At 39.3% G+C, this 20,068-nt stretch overlaps 1 protein-coding gene and 1 pseudogene across 1 annotated transcript; both read left to right on the top strand.

Moving 5' to 3' along the window:
* The first annotated feature begins 7,653 nt into the window (after nt 1-7,653).
* On the top strand, nt 7,654-9,817 carry LOC133710893 (cytochrome P450 CYP749A22-like). Its single transcript, XM_062137030.1, has 5 exons — nt 7,654-7,988; nt 8,067-8,290; nt 8,375-8,607; nt 8,695-9,079; nt 9,178-9,817. Exons 1-5 carry the CDS (start codon nt 7,703-7,705, stop codon nt 9,604-9,606), a joined length of 1,557 nt encoding a protein of 518 aa, XP_061993014.1. The 5' UTR covers nt 7,654-7,702; the 3' UTR covers nt 9,607-9,817.
* A 3,488-nt stretch (nt 9,818-13,305) lies between these two features.
* LOC133712952 (cytochrome P450 CYP749A22-like) lies at nt 13,306-16,787 on the top strand (annotated as a pseudogene).
* The last annotated feature ends 3,281 nt before the right edge of the window (nt 16,788-20,068 follow it).

The following is a 20,068-nucleotide window of genomic DNA, read 5'->3' on the forward strand; positions in this document are numbered from 1 at the left end:
TGGATAGTTCCCTGCGAAATCAGAATCTGAAAATCCAACGAGTTTCAGATCCTCCACTTGCCTATAAACTAGCATGTGATTCTTTGTTTTCTGCAGGTACCTCAACACTTTCTTCCCAGCTACCCAATGTTCATGGCCTGGATTAGACTGGAATCTCGATAAAATCCCTACTGCAAAAGACAAGTCTGGCCTAGTGCAGACTTATGCATACATGAGACTTCCTACAAGTCTAGCATAAGGCTTTGACTCCATATTTTCTTTCTCAACATCACTTTTGGAACTTTGCTTCTTGGTTAGTTTATCACCCTTGGACATGGAGACTTCTCCAGCTGCACACTTCTCCATACCAAATCTCTTCAAAACTTTGGTGATATAATTCTGTTGAGACAAACCAAGTAGTCTCTGTGCTCTATCTCTTTTAATCTCAATGCCTAGTACATAGGATGCTTCTCCTAAGTCTTTCATGTCAAAATTCTTTGACAGAAAGCTCTTGGTGTCTTTAAGCAGTTTAAAATTACTGCTAGCCAAAAGTATATCATCGACATAGAGTACTAGGAAAATAAAATTGTTCCCAATTGTCTTCAAGTAAACACACTCATCAACAAGATTCTCTGTAAATCCAAAAGTAGAAATCACAGAATCAAATTTCTTGTACCACTGTCTAGAAGCTTGTTTTAGGCCATAAATTGATTTTCTTAACCTGCATACTAAGTTTTCACTTCCAGCTTGCACAAAACCTTCTGGCTGCCTCATATAAATCACTTCATCTAGTTCACCATTCAAGAATGCTGTTTTAACATCCATTTGGTGCAGCTCCATATCAAAATGAGCTACTAAAGCCATGATTATCCTAAACGAGTCTTTTGTAGAAACTGGAGAAAAAGTCTCAGTAAAATCAATGCCCTCCTTCTGTGTAAAACCCTTGGCAACTAATCTTGCTTTATGTCTCTCTACATTGCCATTTGCATCTCTTTTGGTTTTGAAAACCCATTTACAACCTATAGGTTTCTGATTAGGGTCAGGTTCAACTAATTCCCAAACTGCATTTTGGCTCATGGAATCAATTTCTGCTTCCATTGCTAGCTGCCATTGGTGAGATTCATTACTTTCAATAGCCTGGTTAAATGTAGTTGGATCATTGTCCTCTGCACAGTCCATTTCAATTTTTGCTTCTTGCAGATAAACAATGTAGTCACTATCTTCCCCCCCATAAGTTGGTTTTCTTGCTCTCTGTGATCTTCTAGGCTGAGGGTTGACAGGGACTTGATCAGTTACAGGGTCAGTTACTTGACCAGTGACAGTTACTTGGTTAGTTACTTGACCAGTGACATGACCAGTGACAGGTACTTGACTAGTTACATGGTCAGTTACATGACCAAGTACAGTTACTTGGTCAGTTACATGGTCAGTGATATGACCAGTTACATGACCGGTTACTTGATCAGGGACAGTTACGTGGTCAGTTACTCGATCAGTTACATCTTGTTCTAAAGGCAATACAACACTTATATTCTCATCCGACACAATTTCCTCAAAATCTGAGGTTAAATCCTCAAGGTTTGTATTGTGAACTTTTTCACTTAGAAACTTTACTTGATGTGTTTCAAAAATTCTAGGTGAATGATGAGCAGAATATAATTTATAGCCTTTAGATTTATCTGGATAACCTATAAAATAGCAACTAACTGTCTTAGGATCAAGTTTATTCAAGCTTGGATTATAAATCCTAGCTTCTGCATGACATCCCCAAACATGGCAGTGATGAAGACTAGGTTTTCTGCCACACCAAAGCTCAAAAGCAGTCTTTTCTATAGCTTTGCTAGGTGTTCTGTTGCAAATATAATTTGCAGTTTTTAAAGCCTCACCCCACAAAAATTTTGGCAAACCAGTTGTACACATCATGCATCTAACCATGTTCAAAAGGGTCCTATTATTTCTCTCTGCAACACCATTCTGTTGTGGGTTATAGGGTGTTGTATATTGAGCTTTAATTCCATTGTCTTGCAAAAACAAGGCAAATGGACCCTTTTGTTGGCCGGATTCAGTGTACTTGCCATAGAACTCACCCCCTCTATCTGATCTCACTGTTTTGATTTTCTTTTCTAGTTGATTTTCTACCTCAGACTTAAAGATTTTAAAGGCTTTCAATGCTTGTGCCTTTTCTGAAAGTAGATAAATATAACTGTATCTAGAAAAGTCATCAATAAATGTGATAAAATACACATTCGCACAGATAGTTTGATGCCTAAATGGTCCACATATATCGGTGTGTATGAGTTCTAATAAATTTTGGCTTCTATATGCAGTCTTCTTTCTAGTATTAGTTATTTTTCCCTTAAAGCATTCAACACAGTCTGTTAGATCAGAAAAATCAAGTTCATTTAGGATGTTGTTTTTCACCAAAATTTTCAATCTCTCTTTTGAAACATGGCCGAGTCTTCTATGCCATAAAAATGCAGACTTTTCATTTAGTTTGGTTCTTTTAACACCTGTTAAAGTGCTAGTACTGTTGGTGTTATTTTCAACAAGTAAAATTTCTTGTTGAGCCATTGAACAATTTAACTGTAAATAATCATTCATAATAACACCAGAACCAATTTGAACAGAATTTTTAGAAATAAGAATTCCATTACTATCCATAACAAGTCTACAACCAGATTTTACTAAAAGAGAAACTGAAACCAAATTCCTTCTCATGGAAGGTACATAAAAAACATTGTCCAGAACTAATAATTTTCCTAATCCTAAATCGAGCTTTAAGGTTCCAATAGCCTTGACTGCCACTCTCATGCCTTTGCCTACACACAGGTTCACTTCATCACTTTTTGGGATTCTCCTCCTTATGAATCCCTGCAAAGAATTAGTAATATGAATAGGTGAGCCTGAATCTATCCACCAAGACTGTGGTTCAACATTTATAAGATTAATTTCTAAGGAAAAAACTGTATTAGAAAAAATCTTACCCTTTTTGGCTAACCAATTCTTATAGCCAGTGCAGTCCTTTTTCATGTGTCCTACTCTTTTGCAAAAGCAGCACTTGAACTTGAATGACCTGTTTTCCTTGGCCACTGCAGCTGTTGAACTCTTAGTTATGGCTTTGGTAGGCTTGAGCTTGTTCTGGGGCTTTTTCCTTTTAGGCTTCTCAATGAGGTTAATGGTTGTAGCAGGTTCCTTTTCTTCCTTGATCCTAGATTCCTCATCCACACAGATGGATATAAGTTCATCTAGAGTCCAGTTTCCCTTTTGAGAGTTGTAACTGGTCCTAAGATGACTAAAACTGTTAGGCAAGGAATGTAGTGCATAATGCACTACTTGCTCATCCCTAACCCCCATTAAGAGTTCCCTGAGTCTGCCATTTATATTGATCATCTTCATAATATGCTCTCTAACTCCCCCTGAACCCATGTACTTCAAATCATGAAACTCTTTAGTCAGCCTACCTGCTTCTGCTTTTTCACTTTCTTTAAACTTAGCACCTATGAGTTCCAGAAAATCTGATGCTAGCTCAGGCTCTTCTATACTTCCCCTGACAGTCTTAGACATAGATGTTCTGATGAGGTTCTTAGCCATTCTATTGGATCTATGCCACTTCTTGTAAAGGTCAGTATCTTTCTTGGTGCTCTTTTCATTTAACTCTTCAGGCTTATTCTCAGTAAAGCAGTAGTCTATGTTCTCATGCATTCCCATATAATTTTCCACAGAGTCTAGCCAAGCTCTATAGTTGGTTCCAGTTAACATCAAGACACTGTTCAAGTTCATGTAAGAGTTACCTAAGGAGCAAAACAAAAATTCGAGTGAGTTCTCAGTTTGTAAAGAAAATATGTTTAAGTTTTCTGTGTTTTATTTAGCTTTAAGTAACCAAAACAAGAACATACAGAAAACCTAAACAACCATACTTGCATTCATGTCAGTCCATAACAAAAACAATATTAAGCATCACTTTTGAGCAGAAACTTAATATCCTGGAGTTCTTTATCAATATGCCATGTTCAATGAAAACAAGTTATCCAAAGAAATTTATCCACATCTTTAGACAGAAGAAAAATTTCTAAGTATTCGTATTTATTTTCATCAAGCATGCATACTGCTGTTTTGTATTCTAAAACCATACTTAACCACTTCTTTGGAAGATAAAACTGAAGCATAGTTTTAAAACCCAAAACACAATTTCAGTTTTGTTACTCGATCAGGTACAGTTACTTGGTCAGTTGCTTGGTCAGTTACTTGACCAGTTACACGTACCTGATCAATGTTTTCTGCCAACATCAATGAAGGATGCTTTGTGCATCATAATCACTTATGCCAACAGAAAACCACAAAACATATGAGCTCTTTTACTTTACATTCTATCCAGATTCATCCTTGTAAGAAAATTAAGCTCTTGTATCTGTCAACTTTAACGTGTAAACAAAATCTGGGAGATTTCTGTTCTTCATACAATTTTACACAATCACAGATACAATACCATATCATCAATCAATTCATCATGCATATTCAAGCACAATCTAAATTGTTTCGATTCCAAGAAACCACAGAACAATCAAGAAATTGTAAATTTCATCCGGTCACCATCTACTCTAGCCTATCGCACGCCGGGAATGCAACTAGGGTTCTTGGGCACAATCAAAACTTAATTATCATGCTATGAATCGAAAACAATTTTCACAGAAAAACCTGTTTTTGCTTTTTCCCCAATTTGCTGCTAAAAAAAAAATCATAGCGGAAGCGTGAATTTTATAATTAACCAGATGCAGCAGTCGACTTAAGTAACTTACCTTGATCAGGTACCTGACCAGTTATTTGGTCAGTTACCTGGTCAGTTACTTACTTGGTTAGGTACCTGATCAGTCACATGACCAGTGACTCGGTCAGTAACCTGATCAGTTACTTGAGCCGTAAAGCAAAAAACCCTTAAAAATTTTATGTTCGTTTTGCAAAACCCTAAAACGATTTTTCATATTTGTGAGCCTATGCTCTGATACCAATTGTAAAACCATAGTTACATGCTCACAACATATGCACAACAATCATAAAAAGATCAAGGCTTACCTTCTGCAATTACTGTCATGGATTCCATCTTATGCAGCTGCTAAACACGATCACTGAATATGGTCTTCTGTTACTTACCAACTTGCTTCTCAATGGACAGAACTTATGCAATAGTCGTGGTAGTAATCAGGGACCAATTCATCTGTATATATATGAGACTTAAACCTCAAGAAGCTTCCCATTAAAGCATTCCTTGTCGGTTTAGGTTTCACTATTAGATTCCTAATGTATCACAACTTATAGCCTTTCTTGTCGACTAAGCAATGGATTACTATCCTTAATGAATTGATACACTACTTCATTAAGTCACTAGTATTGATTCACTGTTTGTATCCATGTTAAACTAGGATTGATATTAAGCTAATCATCAATTACTTTATGATGATATGTGTTATGTCCATATTTGATCTTACAGAAACTACTAATACTTTGCTTGCATGGACTGTCGTTCTTCTAGGACAACATCCTTATTGGCAAGAGGAAGCCAGAAAGGAGGTGCTGCAACTATTTGGCAAACAAACTCCAAATCCTGATGGCATTTCCAAACTCAAAACAGTAAGGGCATTTCCTTTGTATTCTTTTTTCCTTTAATCTCATGGAGTGATGGAGAGGATTCCTCCTCTTCTATCTCTCTCTTTACCAAAAAAAAAGAAAAAAAAAAAGACATCTTTTACAGAATTATATATGCTTCTGGAAGTGCCATAAATGTTCATCTAATTAATTAAGAGCGGAAGTAACCTTGCGTTGCTCTCTTATTTTATATTTTATTTTGATGCATGCAGATGAGCATGATCATCAGCGAGACTCTAAGGTTATATCCTCCTGCTAATTTGCTTGTAAGGAGAGTTGCACGGGATGTTAGACTGGGAAAACTCCTAGTTCCTGCTGATGTTGAATTGCTTGTCCCAACTCTAGCATTTCACCATGATCCTCAATTATGGGGACAAGATGCGACACTTTTCAAACCAGGCCAGAGCGATTCTCTGAAGGGGTTGCTAAAGCTACTAATGATAACATGGCCGCATTCATGACATTTGGATTGGGACCTAGAATGTGTGTAGGCTTCAACTTTGCCGCTATTGAAGCAAAGATTGCTCTGTCAATGATTCTACAACGCTACTCATTTACCCTTTCCCCTGCTTATGTACACTCGCCTTCTCAGTTTCTCACTATCCGCCCACAGCATGGAGTTCAAGTATTTCTACACTCACTTTGACCTGTGAGGACCAGAACATATCATGAATCACTAAGCTTATTGGTTATTGGATGTGCAAGCTTATAAAAATTGCAACTGCTTAAGTGACTGTCAAGAATCACAATGTTGATTACACACCAGCTTCAAACTCAAATGAATAAACACAACCATTTCTTAATTGGTTGCCTACATATTTTAAGCCTTTTATTCCAAGGAAACGGTGGAGTTTTGGGTTTTGCAAAGTTGCTTCCAGTTTTTTTTGTCACTTCAGAATCAGTATTTTTCTCTCAAAAACTGTCAAGTTTAAAGAGCTCCATCAAGCTCCCTACAAATAGCTAAATCAACAGCCATTACAGAATCATACATTACCAGTAATATGGTATGGGGGATTATAACTTTGATGCCTAAAATGAAGAGTGAACAAACTATATGGAAACTGTGTAGGCTTCAACTTTGCTGCCATCAACCGGCACTTTTCAAACATAGCTAACTTGGCCGCATTCAAACTTTGTCACATTACATATTTTCTCGTAATCTTTATCGTTTGACCATTTTTCACTCATGGACAAAGGCCAGGACTGGACTGTATACACATTGGGTACCTCGAAACAGTTAAACTCTGTATTTAGTTGCCTGAAAATTGTTTCTTGTTTTCTCCTAGATTCATCCCTTAGTTAGAAGATCCAGGCTTTATGTGTACAATAATCCTGGTGTGCCTAGAATGAAAAATGCATGTGTAACCAGAAAAAAGAAATGCATGAGCAGTACCAATTTGGTCATGCTTCATAGTACCTTATTGGTGCGCAAATTCACTCCGAGACTCCCAAGCGAAACCCCAGAAGCTCCAACTGCATATGCAACACAGGTATGTGAAGTTCAAAATTTGATCTTGTTTGTGACTTGGCTATGTTTGTGGCCCTCCGTGTGTTTCAATGTCTTTTTTGGTAGTTTAGGTATTTTCTGGGGACTTTAGGTTAACCTGAAACTCGGAAAGAGCTTTTTGGTTGTGATTGAATTTGATTCTTATAAGCGAATGTATTAGGTTGGACTGGTTTGATGTGCTGCATGTGTTCATGAAATGTTCTCGTATCTGTAAAATGTAAACTTCCGGAAGAAAATACCTGTTTATGGTAGGCAGATTCTCGTTTATGATACCAGTGAGAGATCGACAACCCCTCCATAGTGGATGGACCATACAGCTCGATCATTGTGAAAGGAAAACCGAAGTTGGTATAGTAATATAGGGTAAGGGTATGTACAAACTCACAAAAGTCAATTAGCCAAAAAAAAAAAAAAAAAAAAAAACAAAGAACAAAAAAACAAAAAGTAGCATCTTGTTTGTGACATGGTCGCATGCCAAAGTATCTAACTTAAAATATAGTAGGCTGTGTCAGAAACTCTATTTTGGGGGGCTCTTGCCAAAGAAATTCAGTTGCCCGGCAAGAAACAATTAGAAAGATGATGAGTTGGTTGGGAGAGCCATTAACCAACTTCTTAAGCTTCTTGAGTGTGTTGCTTCTCTTAGCTCTGATCAAGGCCTTTCACAAACTATGGTGGACTCCGATTCGAATTCAGAACCTGATGGCTCTGCAGGGAATTCAAGGTCCTTCTTACAGACTTATCTATGGGAACACCAAGGAAATCTCCAACATGAAAAAGGAAGCGATGAGCAGGTCCACAAATCTATCACATGATATATTTCCTCGAGTTCAACCTCATATTTACACATGGACCAAGAGCTATGGTATTTACAATTTTTCAACTCAACTATGGTTTCTAATTAAACTCTGTTCAAAGACTTAATTTGGTCATTGCTAAACAGGGAAGACTTTTCTTCAATGGTATGGTCTTCGACCTATTTTGGTGGTTACAGAACCTGAATTGTGCAAAGAGATCCTCAATAACAAAGATGGAGTTTATCCAAAACAGAAGGCTGGTGACTTTATGAAGAAGCTAGTAGGAGATAGCATTGTCATCACAGAAGGTGAAAAGTGGGCAAAGTTGAGAAAGGTGTCCAACCATGCCTTTCATGGAGAGAGCTTAACAGTAAGTATTGAACATAAATGTGTCCATAATTAAACGAATATTTGAACTTGCTAATAAGTGCTGATGGTATTAATGCTATACTAGAATATGTTCCCAGACATGATAACTAGTGCCATCGCGATGGTAGAAAGGTGGAAAAATCATGAAGGGAAAGAGATTGATGTGTATAAAGAATTTAGATTGTTCACTTCGGAAGTGATATCCAAGACAGCATTTGGCAGCAACTACTTAGAAGGACAGAACATTTTTGAAATGATGATGAAGTTTTACCCTTTATTGTCCAAAAGCTTTCTTAAAGTCAGGTTTCCTGGCATGAGGTAGCTACCTAGCTTTCCCAATTAGTTTTAACCACGAGTTGTTCTTTCTTTCAGTTGTTAATTTAGTTTCCTTATTTAATCTTGCAGCAAGGTTTTTAGAACCAGTGATGAGATTGAATCAGACAAGCTTGAGAAAGGAATACGGGACTCCATAATGGAGATGGTTAAGAAAAGAGAACAAAAGGCAGTGAATATGAGTGGGGAGGAAGAAAGCTTGGGGAGTGATTTTCTAGGATTGCTTTTGAAGGCTCATCATGGTGCCGATAAGAAGAACCGGATTTCGATGAACGAATTAGTTGAAGAGTGCAGGACATTTTACTTTGCAGGGCAAGAGACCACTAATACTCTACTTGCCTGGACTGTTGTGCTTCTAGGACAACATCAAGATTGGCAAGAGGAAGCGAGAAAAGAAGTCCTACAATTATTTGGGAAACAAAATCCAAATCCTGATGACATTTCAAAACTCAAAACAGTAAGAACATCTATGATGTAATTAATTTTATGCTTCTCTGTATGGCAGAAATGTTCGAAGTAAGTTTAAACTCTTATCCTTTGTTTTGATGCATGCAGATGAGCATGATCATCAATGAGACTCTAAGGCTATATCCTCCTGCTAATCCGCTGACAAGGAGAGTTGCAAGGGAAGTTAGACTGGGAAAACTCCTACTTCCTGCAAATGTTGAATTGCTTGTCCCACCTTTAGCACTTCATCATGATCCTCAATTATGGGGACAGGATGCTGCACTTTTTAAACCAGAGCGATTCTCTGAAGGGGTTGCTAAAGCTACCAAGGATAATATGGCCTCATTCATGCCGTTTGGATTGGGACCTAGAATGTGTGTGGGTATCAACTTTGCTGCCATTGAAGCAAAGATTGCTCTGTCAATGATTCTACAACGTTACTCATTTACCCTTTCCCCAGGTTATATCCACTCGCCTTCTCAACTTCTTGCTGTTCGTCCACAACATGGAGTTCGAGTAATTCTTCAGTCACTTTGAGCCGTGAAGACCAGCTAGAACTCCCCATAGAAACTGGTATATGTACATGCTAGCTTACAAAACTGCAACTGCTAAGTTGATTATCAAGAATCAAAATACTACTTCAACACCACCCCAAACCTAAGTGAATAAACATCACATTTCTGAGTTAATATTCCAATACATATGTAACCCTTCTTATTTGGTTGCTTAAATACTTTGACCCTTTGACTCCTAGGCAAGAATGGAGTTTTTTTTTCTTTTTCTTCATTCAAACTCCCTATATATATATATATATATATCTAATTAAACAAGCAGTACAGAACCAAACTACACCAGTAATATAGTTTGATGCTAGAGATGAAAAGTGGGAACACAAAGTAAGATATTTCTTTTGGAGAAGTATGATATTTTGCCAAGCATAATAGAACAAACTACAAGAAAATTATGAAAGTGATACGTACCAAAAGTCATAGAGGCTTAATGTCGGGAGACTATTTTGCCAAGCAATTATGTAGTGTCTGCATGATCAGAATGGCAATCTACAGAACATATAACATCATATTGAAAAGCACATAATAAAAGAAAACGCTCTGCTAGGGTTTTCTCCCCAGCAGCGTTTTGGTAGCGCCGTCAAAGGCACGCAGCGGTGCCTGGACACCGAGACCAACGTCGAGCAAGAGCGCGGGCGGCAAGGAAGCCAAGGCTGATCGTTGTTGTGTGAGGAGGCTGGTGGAATCAGATCTGGCCTGAAGGGTAGCAGATCCAGTGGTGGGTCGTCGTAGTGAGCGGCTATTTGCTTCTGCTGGCGCTGCGACCTCTGATGGCGGCGAAGCGTCTAACAGCGGCGACGTCTTTGATGGCGGCACGTTTCTGATGACGGCTATTTGGTCGGCGTCGGAGATGATGATGGCGGTAACTCATGTCTGGGTGCCTAGCGTTTGGGTGTCCAGATCAGAAAACTGGGTGATATGGCTGGGCTGCCTCTGGGTCTATTGTGGAGTCCATTTGGGCTTGAGTTCTCCAAGGATTTGGGACCCATAAGGTATTTTGAGTATCTTCTAGATCAATTGTGTTATCCATATTATTTCGGGTGTACCATGTTTATGTGCAGGTGGATTGTTCATCTCTACATTCTATAAGAAATCTCAGTATAATATTGTTATGAGTACCACAATTGCGTGCCTGGCGAACAGTGCTATTTGTGCTGGGACGAATATAGTTTTGATTGGTCTATCGATCTCTTGTATACCCGGATTGCAGATTTTGATGGTTTCGTCTCCAAATCTCAAGGTCGTGGCAATGGTCTCATTGTTGGTAATTATCTTGAGGAGGCTGGGAATTTACCCTCAGTTGTTTGCTAGTTTCTCTATAAGTGATTCAGAGCAGTATTTTATTGTACATGAACAACTTGTTGGTGTAGTACACCTTCTGGTTTGTTCTAGCTTAGCTCTAGCTTTAAGTCATTTGTGGCTTGTGTCTGCTCCCAAGATTTTTCGGGATGTCATTCTAAACGATTGTAATCGTTAAAGTTTCAATGAATTCACTTTTCAAAAAAAAAAAATAGCAATCTACAAAATAATATAATATATTATGGGGCCAAATATTTATTTCTTCATAAATATAAAAGTCTGATGGAATCATGCCAACAAGATATGGTTAAAAATGGCATCTTCTTTGTGCCATTTCCGTTTACCACAGGTATCCAAATAAATTATAGGATTAAATTCAATTTACCCCCTTGAGGTTTGGGGGTAACTTCGTGTTAGTCCCTGTGGTTTTAATTTAATCAGAAACGCCCTTGAATTTTCCAATTTCAGTCAATCGTGTCCAATTTCTCAAGTTCCGTCCAAATTAGACGTTAACTGCTGACGTGGACGTAAGCTTGGGGCTAAATTACACTTGTAACCCCAAGCTTAAAAATCAACTCCATCTTCTTCTTCGATCTCCGGCCACCAAAATCACCATCCCCACCAATGATGATGACCTCGATGAAGATCATGATCCCGTGGGCTTTGATCCTCCTCCACCAGCTGCAAGTTAATCACGCAACGTAGAGGCCAACAATGATAGACCGACGAATACATGGCTGACCCAAAAGACTTGGATCTCGGAGAAGAAGACGGAGATCTAGAATATGAACAAGATGTTTAAAACGACGACATATGCAAGAATCTTCAGAGACCCAGAAACCACTATCCTTCGCCGCCGTCCGCAAAAGATCGAAAATCGAAGAATGTCGATGATGTTTGCTTCTGCCCTTCAAATCGAAAACCGAACTCCAAGGAATTTGTAGTTCCAACACTCACATTCATCACCATCCACCTTCCGTTTAGCCTTTTCTGGGATTCCCCTTTATGAATTTCCCTCCATTTTTGAGGGGATTGTGGCGAGAGGGCACTACAGTGAACGAGCTGCGGCGAACGTGGCTAGGACTGTGGCTGAGGTGGTGAGGATGTGCCATGCTAATGCGGTTATGCACAAGGATTTGAAGCCTGGTATGTTTCTGGAACACCGTTGGTTTTGGTGAATTGATTCTATCTGCATTTTGGGATATTTATTGGATTTGTTGGTGTTGAGCTTGTATTAATGGATTTTTTTTGTGTGTGGGTTTTAGGGGAGAAGTTTATGGAGATCATGGGGAGTCCATACTGTCTATACATTTTGTTATGTGGGGTTCCTCCATTTTGGGCAGGTATTTCAGAAATCTAGTTCCCGGAATATGCTCAACCTTTATGAGAGCTTTGGGTCTGGAAGTGAGCTAAAACTGAGACAACAATTGTTTTTGGATTTCTAGGCTCACACTTTTTGGTTTTTGCTCACCTTTTTGTAGCTTATGTTATATTAAATTCAAGATCCCTATATTGGGTTTTCTATGTGTTCTTCAAAGTTTTGATCTTTTGGTGAGGAGGTCAATGCAGAGAGCAGTAGTGTTCCCCTGGTCAGCAGCTGACCATGGGGAATATGGTCACTCACCGTCCGATTGAAATCGGACGGTTGACAGCTAAGTGATGAAATCTGAGATGAGAGCTGTCAACCGTCCGATTTCAATCAGACGGTGAGTGACCATATTCCCCATGGTCAGCTGCTGACCAGGGGAACACGGCTGATGCAGAGAGTGTGAGAGAGAAGCATTTCTGGGTCACCCACATTCCAGTAGTTAAAAGAGGAATTTTGAATGCAAATTTGAAGGCTTTTAGGGGTTTCAGATTTCCCCATTTCCAATTTTGGATTTCTGAAATTGCTGCATTTGATTCTCAGAAGAAAAAAAGACAACTTTGAATTAGGGAGAGGAGGTGGTGGTGATTGATAATCGACTCTGATTATGTGATGATGACGGCGATCTTATTTTGATGAGGAAGGTGTCGTAGGCTTCGATGCCTCCTCTGCCACCTGCTTCTAATTGTCGGTTGGCAGCGAGGAAGAGAGAAAGGAGGGTTCAGAGAAGAGAGAGGAAATGACCATTTTAGCCCCCAAGCTTGAGTCCACGTCAGCAGTTAACGTCTAATTTGGACGGAACTTGAGAAATTGGACACGATTGACTGAAATTGGAAAGTTCAAGGGCGTTTCTGATTAAATTGAAACCACAAGAACTAACATGAAATTACCCCCAAACCTCAGGGGGGTAAACTGAATTTAATCCTAAATTATAATATAAACATCAAGAACACTTGAACTTTGTCAACTATTGAAAGAAACGTAATAGGTTCTGGTTCTGATATGAGTTCTTTGGGAGGCCTGGTATTCATTCTTTTAAGCTTTCTATTTTTGTTCATTCTCTTAGTTCTGATCAAGATCTTTCACAAACTAAGGTGGAATCCGACTCGTATACAGAGCTGATGGCTTTGCAAGGAATCAAAGGTCCTTCTTACAGATTTTTCCATGGAAATGCCAAAGACATCTCCAGCATGCAAAAAGAAGCCATGAGCAGGCCCAAAAGTTTGTCACATGATATATTTTCTCATGTTCAACCTCATTACTACTTTTGGAGCAGGGTGTTTGGCTCCAGTTTTTTCTTGAGCTAGTCAACAGTCTCTTTTCTTGCGTGGGCGTGCCAGCACCATTCAGGTGCGGTCGTCGGGGGTATCCCTTGACCTGACTTGTTTTCAGCGATTGTGGATGAGGAGAGCACCAACCTCGTCGCGGGATTCTTTGTGCCTCGTGGTGAGGACTTTTGCTAAGCTTCTTCGAAATCGCACAATAGATACTCGACGTCGTAGATCGAGTAGAGCGAAATTCACTGGGAAGTGGGGAGAACTTGCTAAAGCGTGACTTTAGCTTGGCTGGTTTGTGAAGGCATTACCCTTGCTTGGCTGGTTCCGTAACCGTTGTGGTCGCGGTACTACAGTCGGCTCCCGAGGAGTCTAGGACCGAAGCACGTTAACAGAGGGTTTGGTGGCACTGATAGTCGGCTCCTGAGGATTCTGGGACTGGAGTGTGATCACCGGTAAGAGAAAGAGAGGGGTTCTCCAGAGAGACTTGAGTAGTTGTAGAGATTAGTTGATGAATTGTGTCTCTGTTACTTCGTCGCAGCCTCTATATATAGGCTACCAAGCCATAGTGGTTGGCCTTAATTAAACAAATCATGATGGGTTAAGCACTTAAGCACTAATGGAATCATGGTGGTTTAAACACTTAAACACTAATGGAATCATGGTGGTTTAAACACTTAAACACTAATGGAATCATGGTGGTTTAAACACTTATGCACTAATGGAATCATGATAGGTTTTCCCTATTAGCCACCATGAAATGTAGTTGAATGCTTCCCCACGTGCATGCCATATTCCTTCATTGAATGGAGTATGAATATTTGCATGGGCGTGCCTTTTCTTGCAGCTTGCATAATTTTCCATAATTCTGCAGGTAGGCTTTATTTAGCCTCTAAATAATATATTTCGAACTTGTCGAAAATATATAGCTTGAGCCACTGACATTGGCTCAATTTCTCCAAGACACGCCTTGTCAGGCCAAAATGCTCATTTTGGGTTCAAACACAGGGTATATGGTAACAAATTAATCTTTAGATATCTAATCTTTATGACTGATTTCTAAATCTAGTAATAACTTGGTCACTTATACTACAGGGAAGAATTTTCTTCAATGGCATGGTTCTCGAGCTCAATTGGTCATTACTGAACCTGAGTTGTGCAAAGAGGTACTATGATGCAGAATGGATGGCAGCCCAATTCGAAGAACAGTTGGATCGTGCTAAAGGAGGAAAACAAAAAGTGACTAGTAGACACGAAACAGCTCGGTGTCCGATTGGGACGTGCCTTACCTTTCCGGAAAGGGAATAGCGCCAGAAACAAGACTCATCGCTTTGCCATGAGCTGTGGCCTTTTTCGGGCTTTCGGGCTCGTTTAAGGCCTTAAAACTGCATTTTTCTATTTTTCGGAGTTTTGGTTTTCCTAGTTATTTTTGGGTTGTTTTCGTTTTTACCCATGGGCTTTAGGGTTTCATTGTTAGTCGCCTTAGGGTTACTTTTCTCTAATTTAAGCAGCTGCAAGCGGCTGCAGAACCTATCTTTCATCTTTTATCAATAAAATAGAGAATTTTCTCTTTTATCTCTGGTGGACTCCAGAACCCTTTTGTTAGGTTTATTGCTGGTAAACCTAGTTATCAATCCGACTGCGTCATACTAAATAACAAAGATAGAACTTTCCTGAAAACCGATACCCCAGTATTTGTAAAGAAGCTATTGGGAGATGGACTTGTTACAACTGAAGGTGAAAAATGGGGAAGATTGCGAAAGCTGGCCAACTATGCCTTCCATGGAGAGAGCTTAAAGGTAAGAACTTACAGGTTACTGTTCTAGTGTGATATATAGTTGCATCAGTTTCTATAAGTAATTAGGAAGCAGTAAAGGAATATAAGTAAACTTGCTAATGGTATGGTGTTATTGTCTTACTTTTACTAGAGTCTGATTCCTGCAACTATAGCTAGTGCTGAGTTGATGCTAGAGAGATGGAAAAATCATGAAGAAGGGAAAGAGATTGAGATATTTGAAGAATTCAGGTTGTTGACATCAGAAGTGATTTCCAGAACAGCATTTGGAAGCAGCTATTCAGAAGGGAAGAGTATTTTTGACATGTTGATGAAGTTAGCCTTCTTAACATTCAAAAATGCTTTCAAAACTAAGTTTCCTATCATCAGGTAACTTTTTTTAAAAATGATCATATAATGAGATGAGAAACATGCTGAATTTTCATTTGATTGAATAGCATCTACTGATATACTATTTACCTTATAATTATGGCAGTAACATTTTCAAAACCGGTGATGATTTTGAAGCAGAGAAGCTTGAGAAAGGAGTACACGACTCCATAATAGAGATAGTCAAGAAAAGAGAACATAAGGCAATGACCATGAGGGAGGAAGAAAAAAGTTTTGGGAGTGATTTTCTTGGATTACTTTTGAAGGCTCATCATGATGTCGATGACAACCAGAGGATTACAGTGGATGATCTAGTTGATGAGTGCAAGACATTTTACTTTGCTGGACAAGAAACCACCAACAGTCTGCTAGCTTGGACTCTGTTTCTTCTGGCACTCCATACAGATTGGCAAGAGGAAGCAAGAAAAGAAGTCCTGCAATTATTCAGCAAACAAACTCCAAACCCTGATGACATTTCCAAACTAAAAACAGTAAGAAAGTTAAAAAATTTGTCCATTTCCTTATAGTACTGGGATAAATTTTGTTAGCTTATGAGGAGTTGCTTTCAATTGTGCTTTCTTTTGTTGCAGATGGGTATGATCATCAATCAGTCTCTAAGGTTATATCCTCCTGTTGTGTCCCTCGAGAGGAAAGTCGCACGAGAAGTTAGACTCGGAAAACTCCTTGTTCCAGTTGATATTGAAATCATTATTCCATGTGTTGGCCCTTCAGCATGAGCCTCAATTCTGGGGACAAGATGTGGAATTGTTCAAACCAGTGAGATTCTCAGAAGGGGTTGCTAAAGCTACCAACAATAACATGGCCACATTTATACCCTTTGGAATGGGACCTAGAAATTGTGTGGGATACAACTTTGCAACCACCGAAGCTAAAATTGCTCTGGCAATGATTCTACAACGCTACACCTTCACACTTTCCCTGGGTTATGTTCACTCGCCCTTTCGGCTTCTTACAGTTCGGCCACAACATGGAGTTCAAGTAATGCTACACTCACTATGAGCTCTGAAGACAACAATTATGTACCCATAAATCTGTCATTTGATATGGCTGCTTATAAATAATGCAACACAGGATGATCGAGTGACCTCTTAGAAAGTCCTCATGTTGCACCCCGAAAGAGTATAACATCTATTTCTTGTTTCTTGACCTCTTTTTTTATCTGCTTTGTCTACAATAATTTATGCAATACTTCATTCATAATTGAGAAAAACTTACAACTCAAGGTGCATACATGAGGTCCTTACAACCTTGACTCAATTGGGAGAAATTCTAAGGGAGTATCAGAGTTTCCACCCAAATGTCATCCTAATTGCCTATGATGATTCATGGTCGTACGTAGTGAATACATGAATAGCCAGCCTAGTATAGCCTGGACATTGAGAATTATCCAGAAAGGCATTTAGGGAATCGGATCTCTCTGTTCATTCTGTTTAAGACAAAAGAAGGATCCTAAATAATATATCGATTCTTCTTTAGTTGTTGAATCACTTTTGATTCAACAATGTGATATTGTGAATCGTCATTACTGTTAGGAAAGTAATCAGTTCGTATCTTCTATAATTGGAATGTTGTAATCTGTTTATACTTGTAATCTCGTGTATATTTTGTACTCCTTGATTGTAGCTAACTTGTAGGAACAGTTGCCTTGTAGAGTAGGTCTCTCCTTGTATAACTATTCAATCGTGAATGAATGAATGATTATTCTAGCCAAACTATCCTTTTTTCATGGTATCAGAGCAGGACTAAAATCCTGTCTCTCTCTCTCGCAGCTGTGCTCTATCCTCTCGTACAGCAGCGCCCTTCTTCAATCTCTGGAAGACAACCACTCATCATGGCAGACGAACAAAAACTCTCTAATCCCTACTTCCTCCACCATTCAGATCATCCAGGTTTGGTTTTAATTTCCAAACCACTGAATGGAGATAATTATCCAACTTGGTTGCGAGCAATGACTATCGCTCTAAATGCCAAGAATAAGTTAGGCTTTGTCAATGGCACTATCAAGCCTCCTTCGGCAGAAACTCATCCAGATGATTATGATACATGGTCTCGATGCAATGACATGGTCCACTCATGGATTATTAATACCATTGCTTCAGAAATCTCAGACAGCGTGATTTACTACACCACTGCACGTGAAGTTTGGGAAGACCTTCGTGAGCGGTTTTCTCAAAGTAATGCGCCTCTAATCTTTGAAATTCAGCGAGAAATCGCCTATCATCGACAAGAACAACTTTCAGTTTCTGCTTACTACACCAAGTTGAAGACTTTATGGGATGAATTATCCTCCTACACAGATGTGTCTTCTTGTACCTGTGGAGCACAGCATGACCGACAAAAGCTTATGCAATTTCTAATGGGTTTGAATGAGTCCTACAGTGCTGCCTGAGGACAGATCCTTCTCATGAATCCTTTTCCTTCAGTTAGACAAGCTTATGGATCTATTTGCCAAGTTGAAAAACAAAGGCATCTCAGTGCGGCACATGCCACAGACTCAAGCACAAGTGCTGCCATGGCTGTCAGGAACAACCGACCAAATCAGTCTGCTCGAACAACACATCGCTTCTCTACCAATGATGGACGACATATTAATCCAGACCAGCGTCGTTTGGGCTCTCCCAAAGGTCGACCTAAATACTCTTACTATGGGGACATGGACACTTTGTTGAAACTTGCTACAAATTAATTGGATATCCACCTGGTCACCCAAAAGAAAGAACAAATCGTTCTAAGACTGATGGGAACCGAGGAAGAAATACAGCAGCCAATCATGTCTTTGAGGGATTAACTAAAGATGACGTCAAGTCTGTGATATCAGGTGTTTCAGAGGCACAACTTCAACAACTCTTGTCCATCCTCAGTGTCAAAGATGGAGGTGAAAATTCCCAAGCACATGCAGCAGTGGCTAAGCCAAAAACCCCACCAGGTTTGTCTAAAATTTTCTCTTGTCGCTGGATCATTGATAGCGGCGCGACGGACCATATCTCTTCATCCTCACAGTTATTTTTACATGGGGGTAAAAGTTGTTCATTGCCTCCAGTATTGTTACCTAGTGGGGAGAAAGCCCATATTGTGGCCAAAGGATAATTGCCTCTAAATTCTACATATTATTTGCATGACGTGCTGTGTGTGCCTACATTCAAAGTTGATTTAATGTCCGTTAGTCGACTAACAAAAGGCTTGAGCTGTTTAGTGACATTTTTCCCTTATTGGTGTGTTTTGCAGGATCTGGTTACGAAGAGGATGATTCGTTTGGGTAGGCAGCGTAATGGCCTATATTACTTGGTGGCACTAGCGACAAAGAAAACCTTGACCAACCCTCATTCCACCTCAAACAACCAGCCCGCTTGTCACCTCACCACCTCATCTACCGATCTCTGGCATAGTCGCTTAGGACATGTTTCTCCTTCTCGTTTAAGTTTCATTGCCAAGAACTTTTTGAATTTTTCTGTTAGTTCTAATAATGCTTGCCCTATATGTCCTTTGGCTAAGCAAAGTCGTTTACCTTTTGGGACTAGTTCGATTTCATCTAATAAACCGTTTGATCTTATTCATTGTGATATTTGGGGTCGTTATAAACACCCTTCCCTTTCTGGTGCTCATTATTTTCTCACCATCGTTGATGATTACACGCGCTTTACTTGGATTTTTTTGATGAGACACAAAGATGAAACGCAATCACTTTTGAAACATTTTTTTACTTTTGTGTCTACTCAATTCTCATCTCGCATTAGAAATTTTCGAAGTGAAAATGGAGGAGAATTTCTTTCACTCCAATCTTTCTTCAAAGATCATGGTGTCATTTTTCAACATTCCTGTGTTTACACGGCTCAACAGAATGGGGTTGTGGAACGCAAACATCGTCACCTTTTACAGGTTGCACGTGCCTTGAAATTTCATGCTCAACTCCCTACTCATTTTTGGGGTGAGTGTGTACTCTCTGCAGTTCATATCATTAATCGTCTCCCAACTCCTCTTCTCTCTTTTCACACTCCTTTTGAACGTCTTTATAATAAACCTCCTTCTTTTTCTCATCTTCGAACCATCGGTTGCTTAGCTTATGCTACTAATCCTCGTATCACACATAAATTCTCTCCTCGAGCCATTAAATGTGTTTTTATTGGTTATCCTGCTGGCCAAAAGGCTTATAAATTGTTTGATCTATCTACCCGAAGAATTTTTACCAGTAGAGATGTCGTTTTTTATGAAACATCCTTTCCTTATGCTTCTATCGAGTCCAATACTAATTCTTCTTCTTTGGGCCCAAATTCTGGCCCCATTCCTTTCCCCCTCACTGACCCATCTC

Source organism: Rosa rugosa, chromosome 5 (assembly GCF_958449725.1).
Source record: "Rosa rugosa chromosome 5, drRosRugo1.1, whole genome shotgun sequence".
Lineage (NCBI taxonomy): Eukaryota > Viridiplantae > Streptophyta > Magnoliopsida > Rosales > Rosaceae > Rosa > Rosa rugosa.

Coding starts and splice junctions, on each gene's coding strand:
- LOC133710893 (XM_062137030.1), top strand. CDS start 7,703: ATGATGAGTTGGTTGGGAGAGCCATTAACCAACTTCTTAAGCTTCTTG. Junction 7,989..8,066: donor CACATGGACCAAGAGCTATG/GTATTTACAATT, acceptor ATTGCTAAACAG/GGAAGACTTTTCTTCAATGG. Junction 9,080..9,177: donor ACATTTCAAAACTCAAAACA/GTAAGAACATCT, acceptor TGATGCATGCAG/ATGAGCATGATCATCAATGA.